The 20,135-nt window shown below is 41.9% G+C and overlaps 1 protein-coding gene across 1 annotated transcript; it reads right to left on the bottom strand.

Annotated features, from left to right (window-relative positions):
- Positions 1 to 119: 119 nt before the first annotated feature.
- Positions 120 to 13,012, bottom strand: tcp11l1 (t-complex 11, testis-specific-like 1). Its single transcript, XM_040035838.1, is given in 11 exon segments — positions 120 to 2,111; positions 2,214 to 2,386; positions 3,599 to 3,780; positions 3,885 to 4,054; positions 5,373 to 5,509; positions 5,783 to 6,003; positions 6,098 to 6,218; positions 6,296 to 6,318; positions 6,320 to 6,429; positions 12,190 to 12,339; positions 12,706 to 13,012. Coding segments are annotated over 10 exon segments (1,503 nt in total). The 5' UTR covers positions 12,332 to 12,339; positions 12,706 to 13,012; the 3' UTR covers positions 120 to 1,887.
- Between the last annotated feature and the right edge of the window lie 7,123 nt (positions 13,013 to 20,135).

Genomic DNA, 20,135 nt, shown 5'->3' with positions numbered 1-20,135 from the left:
TAATAATGAGAGCTCTATTATAAAATCTTTAAACGTTTTATTTCCCTCACAGTGTTTTTGATGAACGCAATCAAGCTCTTTGATGTGAAGATGGATTCAAAAATAAACACACAGACTGCTGTGTGGGACGTAACGCTTTATTGTCATGTTCAACGAACATTCAAAGTGTAGTCAGTGTGATCAGTCAGAGTGTTATTCATTTGGGGAATGGCTGACGTCATTCTGCCTGGAGGAGTGAAACAGTGTTACAACCAGCTGTGTGGTAAGTTGTAAAATATGCACGAGAAAAGCCAAACCCCAACGAGAAGTGCTTGTTAAAATGAAATGTTCCAGCTTCTTAAAAACAATCAAAAAAATCAATACGTAAACATCAGTTAAATTAAAATAGTTCGAGTTGGTCAACAACACAAGTCCCTTAGTAAAAATTACAGTACAACATATAATGCAGGTTATTTTCATTTTATCTAATATGCTGGAAACTATCTCACTTACTGCGGGTACAAAAAGTCTGCACACCGTTATTTCCAACAGATAAACGGATCCTTTTCTTTTTCTGTGAGCAGGTATAGAAGAGATTCAGATCATCTTTTTGTTTGTTGGTTTTTTAAGTCCAACCTTCATCATTAAAGGAAACTAATTTACTTTATAGTGAAGAATTTGTTTAGCAGGGTTATTGTACATATTTCTGAAGCTACTGCAAGGAGTCCCCTGTCTGTTTAAAAAAAATCCACTAGTACTTACAGATGCATGAACTAAATGCTACAAAAAGATTAAGGTGTATAGTTTTTGTACCCTCTGTATTCTCTTTCAGTTCCAGTGTAAAAGACAGCATGCAGGCATTTGCTGTCTTGCTCATTCTTTTACTTGTGTGAGCTACACAACTGCTTAGAGTGCCAGTTAAACGGTGCCACGAGCAGTAAGTTTAAAAAAACGTAACGTACTGATGCTTTCTAAATACTTTAAGGCTTTTACCCATCACATATCTCACTGAAGGGGTCAGCTTTGTCAACTCATCAAGGAGCTCTCTGCCAGTGTTTTAGAAGAGCTCCACCTCACCTGTCAGGAGCTAACAGGAAGGAGCATTCAGGCAGATTCACTAAAACACTTTATTTCCCCCCACAAATTCGTTTTAAAAATACTCGGTGACTTGTTTATCCTGAGTAAACAGATTCCCTTTCAAATATACTTAAATGACCCTTTCTAAGTAGAGATTGTGGCTCTTTTTTGATAAATGTAATAAAGCAAACACATCTGTGAAATACCATAACATCTCCTGGCAGCTCCTGACAGGTGGGGGCAGCACTGGAGCTTGTTGGATGTTGGCGGGAATTTCCTAAATTAGGAAAAAGGATTGTGTAAGAACAGGAGACCTGGGGGTTCAATTGTAAAGTCAGCAGTTTAATTTGCTGGTAATGACAGCAGCTAACTTCTTTCAGATCCTATATCTTCCTACTTTGGGACACTTTTATGATACATACGCTGACACTTTATCTTCCTGAATTCTTTCTTTAATTGAATATTGCGCAAACTAAGTCATAAGGACTCTACCACGTATGGTAAAGATGCAGAATACCCCAAAGTATTAGTTCTGGGTATTAAACTGTTCCGAATGATACCCTGCCGTGCTATAATACTGAATACAGGCTCATCCAAGACAGCTGCTAATAGGTCACAAATATGAGGTTTGACATTTTTCCAAGCTAACAACTTTGTGGATTAATGTAACTGAGATGTGAGTCTATTTTCTAATCGACTTGGTTTAAGGTGCATACTTCTCTGGGCACCTCCCGTGACTGTTTTCTTTAAATCTTAACCGTTACTAGTGAGAGGAAACTGCAAAAAATCACAGACCGTTCTCCACATTTCTCTTCTCCCTCCCTGCAGAGTTTATGTGTCTGTGCCGGGACTCTCCCCTGGTGCCAGTATTTTCTGCAGGGTCTTTTGATAGAATGGGGAGAAGACCAGCTTGTTGTAGTTGACAAGGCGACTGAAGTGAACAGCAAGCTCTTTTAGCTCCTTGCTGACTGGAGCCAGACCTCCTGGCAGAGGAGGAGGGGTCTTATGTTGGCTGGACTCCAGGGAAGCCAGAAGGTAGTTGTGAACCCGAGATTCTGAGAGGAGAGAAGAGAGTTTAACTGTCGCTGACAAACACCTTCACTGAGCTGTGCACCGCTGGTGTTGCCTCTAAGGAAGTAAGAAGTAAGTGCTCTTACCCATCAGCATGCGGACTGTGTTGTCTGGTTGGATGGCGGCGGAAATTTGCCCCTTCAGAGCGCTCTTTCGGTCAGCTGAGAATGGAGAGTAGCCATGCTGGCTTAGACACTGACTCAGCTCAACACACAGTTTCTCCCCAATGGTCGCCAAGACCTCCTGTGCACTAAATGACCTTAGGACAGACCAAAAAAAAGCTTTAGTTTTATAACAATACAAGTTGTTAAGTTAATAAGCTTCACAACAAAAGCCAAGTTTTATGCATCTTCTATCCATAGTTTTCAGTCATGTAACTAACTCGCTACCCTAGTGTGCAAAACCTTACTCCATTATAATGGCTAACAGTGGACAGTCGGTAGTATTGTGGGACAAAAGTGCTTTTTTACCCATCTGTCTTGAGCCAAAACTTCTTGGATTTTTTTTCCATTGGAGAAAAGCTACAACCTTTAATATATAATAAACTTATTTTACTGATACAATTAACTTCACAAAAAAAAGCTGTATGTAATCAGTACTTCATAGCCATCTATCAAACACTGTCTCAAAAAATTGTAACTGCTTTGGCCTCTTGCTCTCATGTTCACAAATTAAGCCAATTTAGAATAAATGGCGTGGCTGTAGCTCAGGTTAGGGTAACTAACCCCATGTTTGCCTACTGGTGGTGGTCAGAGGACCCGGTGGCGCCAGTGTCCGGCAGCCTCGCCTCTGTCAGTGTGCCCCAGGGCAGCTGTGGCTACAATGTAGCTTGCCATCACCAGTGTGTGAATGGGTGTGTGGCTGAAAGTAGTATAAAGCGCTTTGGGGTCCTTAGGGACTAAGTAAAGCGCTATTCAAATACAGGCCATTTACCATTTAAATAGTTAGTACAAAGCACATCTTTTAAAACTGTTGGAAAACACACAAACTCCACAGAAAGGTTCCAGTTGACCAGAAAAAAATAAACAAAAAACCCCTTAACATAGTGACAGCAAAGTCCAAGAAAGTTGTCCAGAAATTAGTGGTCCATCTTTCATATACAATTCGCGGAAACAACACTACTCTTGTCTAAATGAGGCTAAACTAGTCACATCACCACATCTATGAAACTGATGGAATCTACAGTGTCTCTTTTTATTTTTGCTGAATTCAAATCAGGCACATTGCAGAATATGTCAGCATGGGACCTTTCCAGAGAAAGTTACCTTGAAATTCAAACTAATCCTAAGTCGTTCAATTTACGCATTAATGCAAGTCAAATTAAATCCACTCTGGCTCAGTCATATTTGTCCACCTTTGTTTATTCACATAGAGAATAATTAGTGCTTGAGGAAGTGAACTGAAAGAAATGAAGGCAAATTTGGCCACTGTAGCTTTAAATATTAAAAAAAAAATAAATCTTTGTGCTTACGGTGTATGCATGTCTGCAAGCAAGACGTTAACAGTGTTTTTGAGGGTCTCCATCAGTCCTGGCAGGCCTGAGATGGCCTCCCCAGTTGTAGTGTAGACAATGAGCAGCACAGAGGAGAGAAGAACCAGCTGTTCAGCCTCCTGCTGCATCTCCTGGAATCGAACCTGATCCATCAACACCGTCTGTAGATAAAAGCAGAGGAGAATTTAAGGATGAAGCGTAGAACACAAGAAGTGAAATCTAAACAAGCACTGAGATACAATGAACCAGGATTTATTGGGTTTACCTCCGGGAAGGGGTCTGAGTCGTGGTCCCACCTGAGCAGGCGAAGATAGGCATGATTATGAACACTGAGGGGGTGGAGTGAAGAATCAGATGCAGCACCACCTGTTGCTGCTGAGTCTTGCAGGCTTTTTACTGTATCCTCAAGCCATTTCTCAGTGAAGTCTAAGGCATCTGAAGGAGAAACGATCATTGTTATTATTCAGTATAATAATAGCAGTACTAGTCAGCGGTATTACATCATTATAGAATATAATACAGGAGTCTATAACCAAGATGTTTTCAGTTTTCTGTATTGTTAAATGTAAAAGGTTCAGACTACACTAGACAGAAGGGCTAACATACAAATATTTTGAGTAGATAATGGAATGCAGAGATGCACAGTGGTATAAGATGAATTATTCAGTCTATGTGTAAACACTGCATCAAATCAAAGCTGTTGCGTGCTGCTGAAATTCACCTGATTTTCAAAAAGTAAAACAAAGAAGTGGCATTCACACAGGACTGACTACATCCCTGTACATCACGTGCTTTTTAAAAGCATTCAATCATTGTGTAACTTATAACTGCAGTATTCGTAGGTTGACAGATTGAGTATTTCCCTTTTGTAAAAAATAAAAAATAAATACGTTAATAAAGCAAACAGTCAAATTTGAAGATGTTTGGTTACAGAAAAATACAATTTTGTATCCTTTCTGATCTTTGGATATCTCACAAACAGCAATGAGCAATTAGAAAACAATGGACGCCACAAACTGCATATATAAAACACGCATGTAGCTGTCACAATGTTGGCTTGTGAAGTCAGATTGCAAAGCCTCAAGCATTTGTTCAGGTTTTGGCATCCAGATGTCAAGACCCCCGCTGCCTGATTCTGATGAGGAGCATAATTAATAAAATAAAGATTATGTTGTATTTGATATGACTGGAACCTGGATGTTGAGCTGATACAGTCCTGAGTCACAGAGCAAGAAAACTGAGGGCCATACTCCAACAGAAATCCACATAACCAGTCTTTTTGAGTCACCCATTGCTGGCCAATAAAAAGAATACAACCTCAGTGGAAAGTCTGACTTTGCTTCACTTTTCACATCTGGAAGCTACATCCATGTTTTATACAGTCTGTAGTACATCTTATTAGAGCTGCAGCTCCTACAGTCATGTTCTGAATGACAAATGGGCAACTGTTTCAGTCTTGCTACAGAGGTAATCAGTGGGTATCACAGTACTCAAGATGGTGCAAAGGACATTGCACAATGTTAACGTCTATGGAGGTGTCCAAGAAAAAAAAGTAATTTATAGTTAACAACAATAATACAAATCTACCAGCTAATGAGAGATATGTTTTGGGGTTCTGTATTTCATATTGCAGGTGATTAGTCTGAATACAGTAGAATTAGACACTGCGGGATTTGTGCTATTTAAATAATCATATGTAATGTTTAAAGCTAATAATGCTCATAACAGTAAATATGAAAGTTATATCCCTTACTTGGTTGTTTCTCCAAAAACTCCTGGAACTTGTTCCTCTCATATTCAACAGACTGTTGCATCAGATGTGGTCTGATGCTGCTCAGGGCAAAGTTAGCCATGTCCACCTTCATCAGGTCCAGCACTGAAAATATGGCCCTAAAACATGACAGATGGAAAAAATGGGCAAACTCTAAGCATTGATGATGAAATATACACATTTCATGACAAGCCAAACTTTTAATTCAGTCTTGGTAAGTCTAGATCTGTACTAAGAAGTTGTTAATAGCGCTTTGAGCTATAATCAAAGAACAGTCGCTCTTATACAAGCTGAGAGCTGCATGGTCTGATGGGAATGAAATTACACAATCTAAAAATAAACCACAGCCTGGAACATGCAGAGCTAATGATGACCTGTCTTCCATGGCTTACTTGAGCAGAGGCACAACTTCGGTGATCTGCTTCAGCTTCTGGATGTCCTCGTCTCTGCTGGGGGCGCAAAGTGAGCCCATCATCCACACAATGAACTGGGACAGACGACCGATGTCAAGAGCTCCATTTTCAGCTTGCTGCTGGATCAGGGGCAAGTCCAAAACCTCCTCAATCTGAGAGCGCAGACGACCGTGGCCTGGTAGCAAGAAAGACAGCAGTGTCTAAAAGAGGGGAGACGAGAGGTTAAAAGAGGTTGGTTAAATCTAGAGAAGGATGATTGAAGAATACGAATGAATGCAGGCTTCAGCATCTCACCTCTTTGATCTCAGCCAGAAGTTTGATGGCATGTTCGTATGACGGTGGATCCTCCTTCAGCTGGGCTTCCAAACAATCCCAGAATGCTTTGTGCATGATCTCCTTCACTCTGCGCTCCAAACTGTTCCAGAACAACACACATGCTTTTATATCTGCAGCAAGAAAGAACTCACACTGAGGAAAAGATCCAGTCCTCACCTTCCTTCAGGAAGCTCCGCAGGGTTTGATTTGAAAAGCCTGGTTCACCATTATTTCATGAGCCAAAGCCATGTTGGTGACTCCTTTAGCTGTCTCCATCAGTTCCTCCACAGAGACAAACCTGGGTGGGCTGGCTAGAAAGAGAAAATGTATATATTTGTACACAATTACACGTCATTCTTTCAAAAGATAAAGTTTCCTTCATCTGGAGAACACACTGGATATAAACTCATTTACTGAGCGCATTATCTCTCACTTCCAAATGGATTTAGTGTGAATGTTTTACAAGCAGGCAACACTAAGTGCAATAAGCGTTGATCTCCTCAATTCAGTCAGAGTCTAAACAAAGCTCTCTGTTCAGCAGCACACCTGCCTTTAAGCAAAGCCTCTGTTGTTGTGGCTCACGGCCATGAGCAAAAACAAAAAGTCACAATGTTCCACTCTCGTGAAGTCATCATCTGGACAAATCTAAATCTGGGAATAAACACATGAGAACATTTTCTACATCAGAACTGACAAAGTTAATCTTTTTCCGTCTTATACAAGTCCAAGCTGTTTTTAAGTGGACAACACTGTGTCACATATTTAGTAGTACTCATGTGGATATATGGCTTTGGAGGAGTATTTTGTTTTGAGGTTTTTTTTACATTTTCGAGGGCTAGCGTCCTCCACAGCTGGAGCTAGAATTGATGTTTGGACTTTCCAGACCCCTTTGCAAGGTTTTTAATGTACACCGTGTCACAGTTTACTGTGTTCAGCACACAAACCAAATAATATTACCTGCCAAGCATCTTAGAAAACATGGCATTTTAACACAGAACGCACAACAACGAGGCAAAGTAGTCTGTCAAATTTGGTGTGTCCAGGTTTAGTAAACCTACCAATCAATTCATAACCAATTAGTTGTCATTACTGAGAAGGTACAGCTGAATCTTCAGAGGTGGATGATGTATATACTGCATGGACAGTGTAACCGATAACTGCGAATTGCAAATGCTTGTATACATGTATCGTTCTACTTCTTTTTGCAACCTACATTTGGCTAGCTCTAGATAAAAATCAGTCAATCAGTAATAAACCCATCACACAGCCTCACTGACATGAAGCGTCTCTGTACACAGTTCTCACAATTCTACATATTGACTCACTGGCAGTGACTGCAAGAGTCAAGTTGGTCAAAACAAGCAAGCACCACAGACAAGAAGATTTTATCTGCCAACGCTTGAAGGCATGTGCCTGTGAACTGAAGCATTCATGGTCTGACTCCTGTGGTGAAAAACAGGGCGAAGATCACATGTTTGAACAGAAGAACTGAGCTGTTCTCACAGCATGCAAGAAGAAGGGGTCAGAGCCCAACTCCAGCCAGACTGCTAAACCATCTGTGCTGCCTCTTTCAGGACATATTCTCACATGTATGTAGAAGGTCTCACAGCCAACATGTTTATGGATGACCTACCCTCAGAAACACAGGCCTGCAGGGGAAGCAAAGGCCTGAAATGACAGTGAGCAGCAGGAACCAGTAAATCTTTTTTGAAAACGTACTTTTAGGTAGAGGTGGGCGGATCGATCCAAATATCAATAGTATCGACACCAACGCTGGTATCGGTATCAGAGCAATACTAGAGTGACAGGGTCGATAAATGTATGTATATATACTTTTTTAATGAAAGAATACACCTCAAACATGCACTATGAACAATGTCTGAACCTCTGTGTGTTGATTGTCACATCTATTTATTAGGGGTGCAACGATACACAAAATTCATGGTTCGGTTCGATACTTTGGTGTCACGGTTCGATATTTTTTCGATACAAAAAAAAATGTTCATGCCTTTTTAATGTGTCATTTATTAAAATTATAAATATATATTTTAACTCAAAAGTACAGTTTTTAAATTTAATGTTGCTGAAACAAAAGTAATTAAAAAAATAAATATATCTCAGGGCTCTCAAAATTTCAAAATCCCTGGTAGCCCTTCGGGCAGGGACTCTTCAGTTTTTGGTAGCCCAAAATAAATTTAAGTAGCCCGAATAAAAAAGAGAGCAATTTTTTGATTGATGTTTTGTTTCCTTTACAATATAATACTTTAATGTATAATATTGTAAAGGAAACAAAACACTAATCAAAAAATTGTTGAAAAACAAATTACAACATTGTATAAAAATTACAATCATCAACTCAAATACTTGGTTCTAATTGAACAGAAATTTCTATGAACTTGTAAGAACTGTGTAGGACATGAATCAGTCTGTGTCAGATCCTGAATTTGAAATTTCCACTGAAGTCACGGGTAAGAGACAAGTGGAACCAAGATCTAGGCCATTTGCTTTTTGAAGTTTGCAAAGACTGCTAAATTTTGCCAGTGGTAGTTCACTCTTTGCAACATAGTACGCTGTTCTAAACAGATTTTTCAGGTTTATTTTTAGTATGTTATTTGCAATTGGTGTTTGTTCTGGGAAAGATATTGCAGACTGAGCAATAATGCATTTCTTGCATTTCTCATGGGTTCTAATGGGGGCCTTTCTTAAAATGACTGGTCCCAGTAACAAAGGCGCTTGTCGACTCAGAAATCGAGAGAAAACCAACAACACACCCGGCAGAACATTATGTTATTTACACGGGTGCACATAAGTGGTCCGCATGTGCGCATTCGCTGTCAAAATAAAAGACGCGCACCAGATAAGAAGTTGCAACGCGCGTTTGCGTCCATATAAAAAGCACTGTTTTTGTCCGCTAGAGTGGGATTTTCACGGCACATTCCGCACCACATCTCTGTGCGTTCATCATTTGTTTGAAGCCAGCTCACCTCCTGCAACCACTTTTCCGAGAATACGCGCTTCTTTTGTGGTTCGGACTCCTTCTGACATTTGTTTGGAGGTGGAGGAACACCAAAGTAATTGCTTAAAGGAGCTTGCTTTTTCGACATCTTTAAGAGTTTTAAACAAATGTCTGTCCTCCTCCAGAAAATCTTATGTATGCAAACACGCGTTGCAGCTTCATATCTTGTGCGCGTTGTTTTTTTTTGACAGCGAATTCGCACCTGCGAACAGTTATGTGCAGCCCTGGTTATTTAGCTCGTCATATTGCAGCCACAGAAATTCTTTTGTCCATGAAACCATAAAGCTGCACTTTCTTTTTGCCTTATAGTCTGATTTGTCATAGCTTTTCCGTTTTGTGGTAAGCTTTTCTTTGGCTGTCACTTCTTCACCCTGACCTGTCTTATTTGGCTCAACAGAACTAAAATATATATCATGCTGCTTTTACACACACACATAACGCTCAGTGATTCTCTGCGTGATCAACCTCTCATATGTTTAAGCTTGCTGCGGGAGATTTCACTTGTCATGTTTGCATAGTAAGCTAACGATTGATAAGACGATGTCAGAGGAATTGGTGCGCAAATTATCATCACTCACAGATCAGTGCTGTCGCTCTCTATACACAGTTCACGCGATTGCAAAGTGAAAGCAAAAAACAAGCGCAAATTCAAACGCGATTTCAATATGTCACATATTGACAGTGGCTCACCGATGCCAATGACATAATTACCCAGCTACATTTCCGAAAGAATGCAAAAGCATTGACATATATTTTTCCTTCCTACAATAGCCCGACGGGCAGGGAAGAGATAGATTTTGGTAGCCCGACTGGAAAAATCGCTAACCCCGGGACGTCGGGCTAGCGATTTTGCAAGCCCTGTATCTGATTGAGGAATCACTCATCTTTGGAAAAGAGAGTTTATTACAGAGAAATGGCTCTTTCCAAAATAAAAGCTATACTATACGCTTCTTCTGGGCTATATTCTCAGCAGCATATTGTAGCGGGTTAGGGCTGTTCGGGGTTCTGTTTGTACAGTTATGTTTTGTTTATGTTGCCATAGTGACGAGTGACGCCCTCTCGCTGCGACGGTGTGTCCTTCCGGGGTCAGAGGGCGCCCTGTGTGGTGTTGTTGTTGTTGTTGCTGTGCGGTTGCTGCGCTGAGCAGTTAGCTAGCGGCAGTGTTCTTCTGCAGATGTCAATAAACGGCTGTGCTCCCTGGCTAGCTCACGGGAAGCAAGACCAAACAACACCTCCGTCTCCTCCTTGTCTGTGCTCGCCACATTGGTGTCAGAAGTGGGATGATGGTGGCACCCCATGTTCTGACCCGAGTGACTTTTCCCCCGCCGGTCGTGACCGGCCGGTGCGCCAAAAGAAGGCACCTGGACATTTGCAGGACTTTTTGTGGGGTAATGGGGTCGTCGGGGACGACTGACCCCTTAAGTGGGGGCTATGTAGCGGGTCAGGGCTGTTCGGGGTTCTGTTTGTACAGTTATGTTTTGTTTATGTTGCCATAGTGACGGGTGACGCCCTCTCGCTGCGACGGTGTGTCCTTCCGGGGTCAGAGGGCGCCCTGTGTGTTGTTGTTTTTGTTGTTGCTGTGCGGTTGCTGCGCTGAGCAGTTAGCTAGCGGCAGTGTTCTTCTGCAGATGTCAATAAACGGCTGTGCTCCCTGGCTAGCTCACGGGAAGCAAGACCAAACGACACCTCCGTCTCCTCCTTGTCTGAGCTCGCCACAATATTAAACATATCAGGTCCCCATAAGGAGAATCATGTGCTAACGGCTGTCTAAATGACTCGGGTAAAGTTTGTAGCATGCTGCTTGTTGTTTTTGTCTGCTTCCACTTGTCTTTGCACTAGGATGATGTCAGCGTAAATGTGCAGTCATATTCGTTGTGTTCCCACTAGTGCTGTCAGCGTTAATCTCGTTGAAATGACGTTAACGCCACAACACGGCAAATCTCCGTTAAGGAGCTACCCCTGAAATCCCCGTGCGTGGGGCTAGACAGCCAACACGTTAACGAGCTAACTGTGCTAACACACTAGTTCCCACCCATGTAATTGAGCATTGCGTGGCACATCCAACATACTGTTTTACTTTAGTCCATGACGCGCTTACCTTCAGGGTCATACATCACATGAAAACCAAAATAATTCCAAACGCCAGATCTGATTGAGGGTGGGGGAGGTTCAATTTGCCATGTTGCAAGGGGAGCTTAACTTCTGTCTCGCTAGCTTGCCCTGCGCTCTTCCTTCTGATGATGCTGTCTGTGTTGAGCGCTCAGTGGATCTGCGCTCGACAGTGCAGCCTAGGCGGAGTAGTCGAACGCAGATTCACTGAGCGCTCAACACAGACAGCATCGTCAGAAGGAAAGTTGATAAAATAAATTACAAATTTTGTATTGTTCATACATATGCGTACCAAACCGAAAGCACTGTATCAAACGGTTCAATATCGATACGAATATCGTTGCACCCCTACTATTTATAGCCTATAGCACATTCAACCAACAGAAGCTGACCCAAAGTGCTTTACGGGTGGGCACATTTATATTCCAGGTTTCAAAGTACATGAAAAGCTGAATAGTGTTTTTTGTTGTAATTACTAATTATTGCAGTATGTAATCACAATCACAGTAAATCACAGTGATTTAGTGGTCAACAAATGTGTTCAAAATGAGTAAATTAATGATGATACATCTCATAAATCACGACACACTGCTCGTCCCTAAATAAGGTGCCTTTACAGGTTTAAAAGTATCGGCATTGGTATCAGCATTTACTTGGTATCAGATGGATACCAAAATATGCAGTATGACACAGCACTACTTTCAAGGCTGTGCTATTGTTCAGTTTTCATTTCAGTCACATGACAGGCTGTGACACATTTAATCCAGATCACATTCATGTGTTTAGCCAGTTTATTCAGTTGAATTAAAACAAAGTTTCACAGAAACTAACCAGGAAGTTTAACAAATCTGATGCTTTTACAAAGTCTCTGTTATACGATCATGATCTCATTAGTTAATGAGCAAGCCTGCAGACAGTACTGAACAGTTAAAATAAGCCTGATCACCTTGTGGAGTGTTGCCTCTGTGAGGACTCGGAGTATTCGCCCGGACCCTCTTCCTAACCGTCTCCCCAGAAGCCCCCTGCCTCTGCTCCTCCTTCGACTCCTTGTCTCCCCCATCCTCCATGTGGTCTGCCTCCTTTGGCATTCTGGAGTCTGCAGGAAAACAGGTGACATGGAGATATAAATGTGCAGGGATTTGAAATCTGAGAGTCTGCTTTTAAGAGCCCAATCACTATGATACAGCCAGGTCTTTGTAGAAGGGTGTATAGCAGGGCTACACCAGGAAGCAGTGGCTGTCACGTGAAAGGACCTCACTTAAGAGCACAAAGAAAAAGAGATGTGCAGATTTGTTTCTGTGGTGCTCAAATGATGACATCATCTGGACTGGTAGAGGATGAGAGGAGAGGAGGGGGGGGATCCGTGTGGCAGTGCGATGCTAAGACTGAGGAGGTGAAGTAAACAGAACAAAGCCTCATGGGTACTGTGGCTGTCCTCGCAGGCTTCGGTAACGGTACTAACCTTGTCCTCGGCAGCCCCGGGGGGAAGAGACGCGTCTGATGTGGAGCTCAACTTATCTAACGTTAGCTTTATAGTCAGCGTGAACGCCGCTTTCTGTTCAACAATAACAACACAACAACAAAGCTTTATGACACCGCTACTCCTTCATAACCCAGACACACGTTTATTCACAACTTCACCGCCGCCGGGCACCGCGCTCAGGAGAAGAAAGGCTTTGGTTTATCCTCGGAAACTCCAGCTTTTTTATTTACGTCGCAGCCCTCCTCTGACGGGTTGCCGCTAATCAAGAGACGCTTCCTGGATTGGGTGGGGCTAGCGTGACGTAACAGCCGAGCCCCCCTCCCAAACGCACACACACACGGACACAGTGGCAGAAACGTTACATTTATTAGGGTACGAGCACTGGGAGTGATGGGTGACATCTGCAACTCAAATTTCTCTAGGAAAGCTTTAAGGAGTTGGTCTTTGGTTACAGTGTGAGTTTTTGTTAAGGGTGTGACCCCAGCAGTATTGATGAAGAAAAAAATTAGTATAAGTCAAAGAAATCCAGTCTGATCAGTACCAGACTTTTCAGGCGTGATGACAGACCTGCCCTGAACAGATTGTCATGTCTTTCACTTTGATATACTGATTATCAGAGGTTCATCGGGTCCACCTCAAAAGCGGTGAATATTAACCTCAGTCCCTCATGATGCTTCAGTGAGAAAGTTCAAACTGAACGGCGCACCCTGGTGGGAAGGCGGTTCACCATGAAAGATGAAGTGGCTGTTGAGGAGCTTGGAAAGATTAAAAAACACTCTTGAAATTTGGCCCACTCCTCTAATGTCATGAAGGCTTTCTTGTTATGTGATCATTTTCATGGAATATTGCAAAATGGCTCAACAGCGCCCCCTACAACATGATTTTGAAACCTGGTAAGTTTATGTAAGCTATCAAGATGTACAAAAATGTCTCTTGGAGCAATATCCCAAATCCAACAGGAAGTCAGCCATTTCAAAATTAAAGTGTCATTTTGGCGACACCTTCCCTTCTTTTCAGACCTCGTACAGGGATTTCATTAGATTGACTCGATCTCCAGTGCAGGGGATCTAAAGACCTTAATGATGTTAAATTGCGAAGCTTTTGACGTTCAGGGAAACGGGGTGGTCATGGCGGCACGTGGAGTTTCAATCACTCGCCAAAAAGCATTAATCTGCTGTCACTCAGAAACCAAGTTCAGTCTCTCCCAAACTTCGTATGTATGAGTCGAGAGTCAAGCTCAGAAATATTTGATATGCCATTTGTCAGTAATAGTTAGAGCGCCACCTAGTGGGACGACTATAATCATCATTGAATGAGATGAAATTTTAGCTGGTGGTTCTACGCATGAATTCCATCCATGTGACATAAGATCGGACATGCTGGGTGTAGGTGTTGGGCGTGTCTCGATGCCCTGGGGTGCGAGGACCCTCAAAACGCTGCTCGCAGCTTTAATTTGATTGTAATTGTCTAGCTGCTCAGATGTGAAGAAGAAGAAGAGTTTCCTTCTCAGACATTTCCAAATAGATTTGATTTCAAAAGAACAAAAGTAAATTTTACTGGATTTCTTCTTTGATAGACAATAACTGGCCTTCCTATACATTCCTATATATGGATGGTAGAAATACACAAGAATGTTACAAAATATCAGCGAAAGGAAGTGATAAGGTACAAATATTTTGTTACTGTACTTAAGAGGAATTTACAGGTATCTGTACTTTACTTAAGTATTTTTTTTCAACCATCTTTTTTACTTTTACTCCCTACATTTTTAAACAAATAGCTGAACTTTTTACTTAAAATTTCAGAACAGGCTCGCTACTTTAGGTTCAAAGGTCAAACTGGTTTGAGCCTAAATGGGGGGTGGGGGGTGGGGGTTGTCTCACACAAAGGGATGAAAGAGCAAAAACATAAATTATGCATAATTTATAACGCTATATAAGACCTATGTTTTACTTTCTTACTTTGAATACATTTCAGAGCTTGTACTTTTTCACTTGAGTAAAGAAGTTGAATCAGTATTTTAACTTTCACTGGAGTTTTTTAACACAAGTATCAGTATTTCTATCCAAGTAAAGAATGTATGTACTTTTGCCACATTTGCAAAAGATACACTTCTCACCTCATTGTTTGAAACACCTGTTCAGCTGATATATTTAACTAGCCAGCACTATGGCAGCAACTTAATGCTTTTAAGTATGCAGACACAGGGAGGAGATGCTGCTAAAGTTCAAACTGAGCATCAGAGGAAGAATGGTGATTTAAGTGACTTTGAATGTGACATGGTTGTAAGAGCCAAAAGGACTGGTCTGGGTATTTGATAAACTGTTGATCTATTTAAATGTTTCCCCACATTACCATCCATTATATCTAATATTATATCCAATTTGCTGTACAATGAGGTTGAATGCCTTTTGGAAAACAAAAACATACATGCTGATTGATATCAGACGTGTTATGTTATGTGTAACAGATTTACAGAAAGTGAACATTGTTTTTGAGCAGGTTATTTTAATGCAAACTCACTCCATTGTTATGAAAGCTTGAAACCATCCCCTCAGGTTTTCAGTCAGAAAACTATCTACAGAGAACTCAGGAGTGTGAATGAGTGGTTTCGTTTTTTTTGTTTTGTTTTGTTTTAAACTCTATAACTGTTAAAGATTAATAAAAAAAAAAAAAAAAACTCTTAAATTATCTAAACAGCTTAGAGTCTAACAAATATAATGCTTTCCCTTACAGTAGAAGTTCCCAACGTGGCCACCTCAGGCTCTCTTCCAGAAACCAGTTCATTGGCAGAATATACTTGCAAAGAGCTGAATGTTTCACATTTTACAGAGATGCATTTTGAGAGATTTTGTAAACAATTGACATTTTATTCAGTAGTAAATACACATACATGCTTTAGTATTCTTCAATATTTATACATTTGATATACAGTGTTACGTTCCCCTGGGGGGGGGGGGTCTAGGCGGTGAGGGGGAAGTAACAAAAGTGACCAGGTCAGAAAAAGGAGTCAAGGAGGCGAAACAGTTAAATAAAACAGTTTTATTGAAGTAATTCAACTAAAAGAGACGGACAAGCCGCTATCACCATCAAACACAAACAAAACACAAACAAAAACTCAGGCGTTGGTCAAATAAAGCAAAAAGTCAAAAGGAAAGCGCAGCTCACTAGCTGGAAACCACACTACACAGCTCACTAGCTGGAAATCACCGCAAACACTCAGCTCACTAGCTGTACCCACACAAAATGGCACTCTGGCCCAGAGCTCACCCTGCACGGGGCTTAAATACCCTTAATTGCTGATGGGAGTCAGCTGCGCCGGAGGGAAAGGTGGCATCTCAGGCAGGAGGTAGTGGGACACGCCCACACAGGCACCCTCAGGAGGAGGCCCTGCTAGGGCCGTAACACCCCCTCCCATAAATGCAAACCCCTGGTTTGTCAAATCACAATAACAAAAAGTGAGTCCATAGCCGTGTCAGGACGAAATGCAGGCTTTCCACCTACCAAACCGCATAGCAACGGTTAGGCATTGCCCGCAGAAGCTGCCAACCCCATCTCAATGGGTTCAAAATACTTACTGAGGGTGGCCGCAGACCCTCAAAACAATGTCTCATGTGATAGCCAGGGCTTTTTTGAGCCATCACATGTGGAGAACACAGCAGGCAGTCAGAAAACCTTACTGCAACAGTTTTCAGACGATTGCTCAGGTCACGGGTACTGGCATGTTTGTTAGTCAGGGGTGCAGGTCTGAGTGGTGGTGTTATACATGATCTGTCCACCTGCAGGTCATTTTGAGGAACTGGGACATTGTCAACCAGCAGCAGCTCAGGGTTAGGTGACCTCTCACACTGACTACATGACACGATTGAGCAATTATGCTCCAAGTGTAGCCTTTTACTAGGCCTGGCAACCTGGTCAGTTTGAGAACCACGACTAGCTTTTCTCAAAGCAGGCACTTTTTGCTTTGAGTCGGCTTTCCGTTTGAGTTTCAATTTCGAACAGTCAGCAATGAGGTGTCCAGGGTTGTGGCAGAAGAAACAAAGCTTCGTTTTGGGTCTCGAAACCACAACCTTTTCAGCCTTGTTAGCTGGCTCCCTCCTAGCTCTCCAAGATGTGTTACCGTGAGAAGGGATGTCACATTCCACCGTGTTTGCTTTATGAGTTAGGGTAAACTCATCTGCCAGTATGGCAGCCCGCTGTAAAGTGGAAACCCTTTGCTCACTTAAATAACAAGAAATAGACTCAGGAACTGAGTTTTTAAAATCTTCCACCAGCATAAGCTCACGTATGGACCCCACGTCGTTAACCTGGCTCGCAGAACACCACCTATCAAAGAGCTTTGCCTTCTCCCTAGCAAAGTCAAGGTAGGACTGACCCTATGCCAACCCCAAACCTCGAAAGTTCTGCCTATAGGCTTCAGGTAGGAGTTCATGGGCTTGGAGGACAGCACTTTTAAGCTTTTCATAAACTAAGCAGTCCTCCATTGACAAAGCAGAACAAACCTCCTGAGCCTTACCTGTCAACTTACATAGTAACATCACGCACCCAGTGCCGTAGCTCCGCAAACGCACATAACGCACACTGCGTAGGGCACCAAATGGCCGGTAGGGCACCAAAAAAATCAGGGTCGTAAAAAAAAAAAAGTAAACCATATTAATACTATAAATATCATATGCATTAATATGGTTAAACAATACAAAAGCAACATAAAACAATTTTCCCGAGAAAAGGGGTGAATCTGCTTTGTGCCCTGTCTCCAGTCTCCTCCTGGTGCCCCCCCACTCCCAGTGGTCTGTTCTATAATTGGTAAACACCTGTTTGAACATGGCCTCGAAACGGCAACAGGAGTCGGGAGCGGAGAAAAGAAAGAAGAAGAGGAAGCGTGATGAAACTCAGGCGTCGCTTGCCGGTAAGGCAATGTTTAAATAATAATAATAAAAAAAGTTCATTATTGTAGCCCTTGCTTGCACGCTCATGTCCGTCAACTCTGTGATAGCTCCTGTTAGCAGTGTTCATACTGTGTTAACAAATGTTGCAAATGATTGATGTTGGGTAGTTTGTTTACGTTGTGGATATGAATATAGAATGGACTACTAAAAGCAACTCATCATGGTCACTCAATTGACGGTTTTCAGATAACGTTAGCAATCGTGACTCACGATTGCTAACGTTATCGTGATTCGTGAGACTAGCATTTCCCTCCTCAGGTTGCTAGCTGGCTAACGTCATGCATGCTACTGATTAACCTTAACTTTGGGATAGGTCAGTGATGCAGTCAAGTATTATTATCAGATTAGACAAGATTACTTTGTATGTTGCTGCATTTCAGGATATCTATAAAGACGCATATCTTATTTATGCCATTGACGTCTGAACACATAAATAGTTCTCGTCTTTCTTTAGGTTCATAGATCAAGGGCGACATCTGTTGGTGAAACTGTAATATGAAACCTATATCTTCCAGTAATATAGATTTCCTACTTGCGCATTTATATCAAATTATGTACAGCATGTTTATATTGCCATTTGCCATTATGAAAATCTATACAAAAACTCATTAAAACGTACCTGCGTTCATCAATGGGGCAGGAACGTTTAAGTGGTCTGGCTGTTATCAGCATCAATGGTGACGTGGCTCAGAAGCTATCATATGATGACCTTATAGCTGATTTTGCAACCAGAAAATGCAGGCGTGTGCCTCTCTAGGCCCTAGAGAGGCACACGCCTGCATTTTCTGGTTGTCAGAGTATGCCCTAGAGTCTAGGGCATACTCTGACAACGAATTGTAAAAATGTTTAACATAGTTACTTAAGGAATGTGGCTTTTGTGTTCAAATTCTTATTTTTCTTATTTAAGTTTCTTATTTAAATTCTATTGTGAAACTATTTGTAAATATATTAATAATAATACTATTATATTATATATATTATTTTTTTATAAAAAAAATTACACATTATTGCCAGGCTCTTTGTTCTTGTTCCAATGTTCAATTTTTGTTTCAGTATTTATTTGTAACAGTATTTTTAACCTCCTTTAACCTTATTTATTTGTTTAACTGTCATGTTTGTTGTTATTTAATTAAACAAATTCCACTGAGAAATTCAAAAGTATTAATGTTTTTGGTTTTTTTTTTCAGTGGCGGGGGGGGGGGGGGCACCATAAAGCATTTGTGCTTAGGGCACCCAAATGGCTAGCAACGGCCCTGCACGCACCACATGTCCTGAGGCCATTGCAGTGCGGTCGCTATGCGTTCAAAGGCAATAAAGAAGCTATGAACATTGGACTCACAGAAAACGGGAACCAGGTGGATGTTATTGCTCATAAACGAGCCTCTGGACACCTGTTCACCAACAGATGTAGGCCCAGTGCTCGTCAGCTCCAGCTGATTCAACTGGAACGCCATTCCAGCCTGAAAAAAACCCCACCACCACACACGCACCTGTGCCAATTCTCACAGGCTAGCCAACAATTAATGGTAACCGAACAACTTTTTCTCCTTGACCAACTTACCTTCTGCTACACACACACCCATACAACACACGACCTACCCAGTTCCTGAGCACAACAAACTTGCCTACCCATCTTCTGGAGCGTGCTGGGCTCGAGGCAACTTGAAAGGCAGAACTTCAGCGACCGGGGCCCTGAATTGCCTACCCCCAACAGGGAACTAATCCCCGCCCAGGATTACTCCGAAAATAAAAAAGGCAAAACAACAAAAGAGTGCCCGAAGGAAGAACTTAAAACAAAGCTCAGCTGGACACTCACCTAACTAAACTGGGAAGTTGTGAATCTCTAAAAGGTGACAAAGTGAGATAATCAAAAAAAACAAAAAACAAATCCAACACAGAATTCCCTTTTCAAAGATCCCGGACGAGCCCCCACTTGTGTTACGTTCCCCTGGGGGGGTCTAGGCGGTGAGGGGGAAGTAACAAAAGTGACCGGGTCAGAAAAAGGAGTCAAGGAGGCGAAACAGTTAAATAAAACAGTTTTATTGAAGTAATTCAATTAAAAGAGACGGACAAGCCGCTATCACCATCAAACACAAACAAAACACAAACAAAAACTCAGGCGTTGGTCAAATAAAGCAAAAAGTCAAAAGGAAAGCGCAGCTCACTAGCTGGAAACCACACTACACAGCTCACTAGCTGGAAATCACTGCAAACACTCAGCTCACTAGCTGTACCCACACAAAATGGCACTCTGGCCCAGAGCTCACCCTGCACGGGGCTTAAATACCCTTAATTGCTGATGGGAGTCAGCTGCACCGGAGGGAAAGGTGGCATCTCAGGCAGGAGGTAGTGGGACACGCCCACACAGGCACCCTCAGGAGGAGGCCCTGCTAGGGCCGTAACAACAGACACAAACTTACTGTCAGTCAAAAATGCATCTGTGGAGATGGTTCACTTTTC

The sequence above is a fragment of the Simochromis diagramma genome, unplaced genomic scaffold (assembly GCF_900408965.1).
Source record: "Simochromis diagramma unplaced genomic scaffold, fSimDia1.1 OVJJ01000333.1, whole genome shotgun sequence".
Lineage (NCBI taxonomy): Eukaryota > Metazoa > Chordata > Actinopteri > Cichliformes > Cichlidae > Simochromis > Simochromis diagramma.
This window is presented reverse-complemented; position numbering and strand designations above follow the sequence as displayed.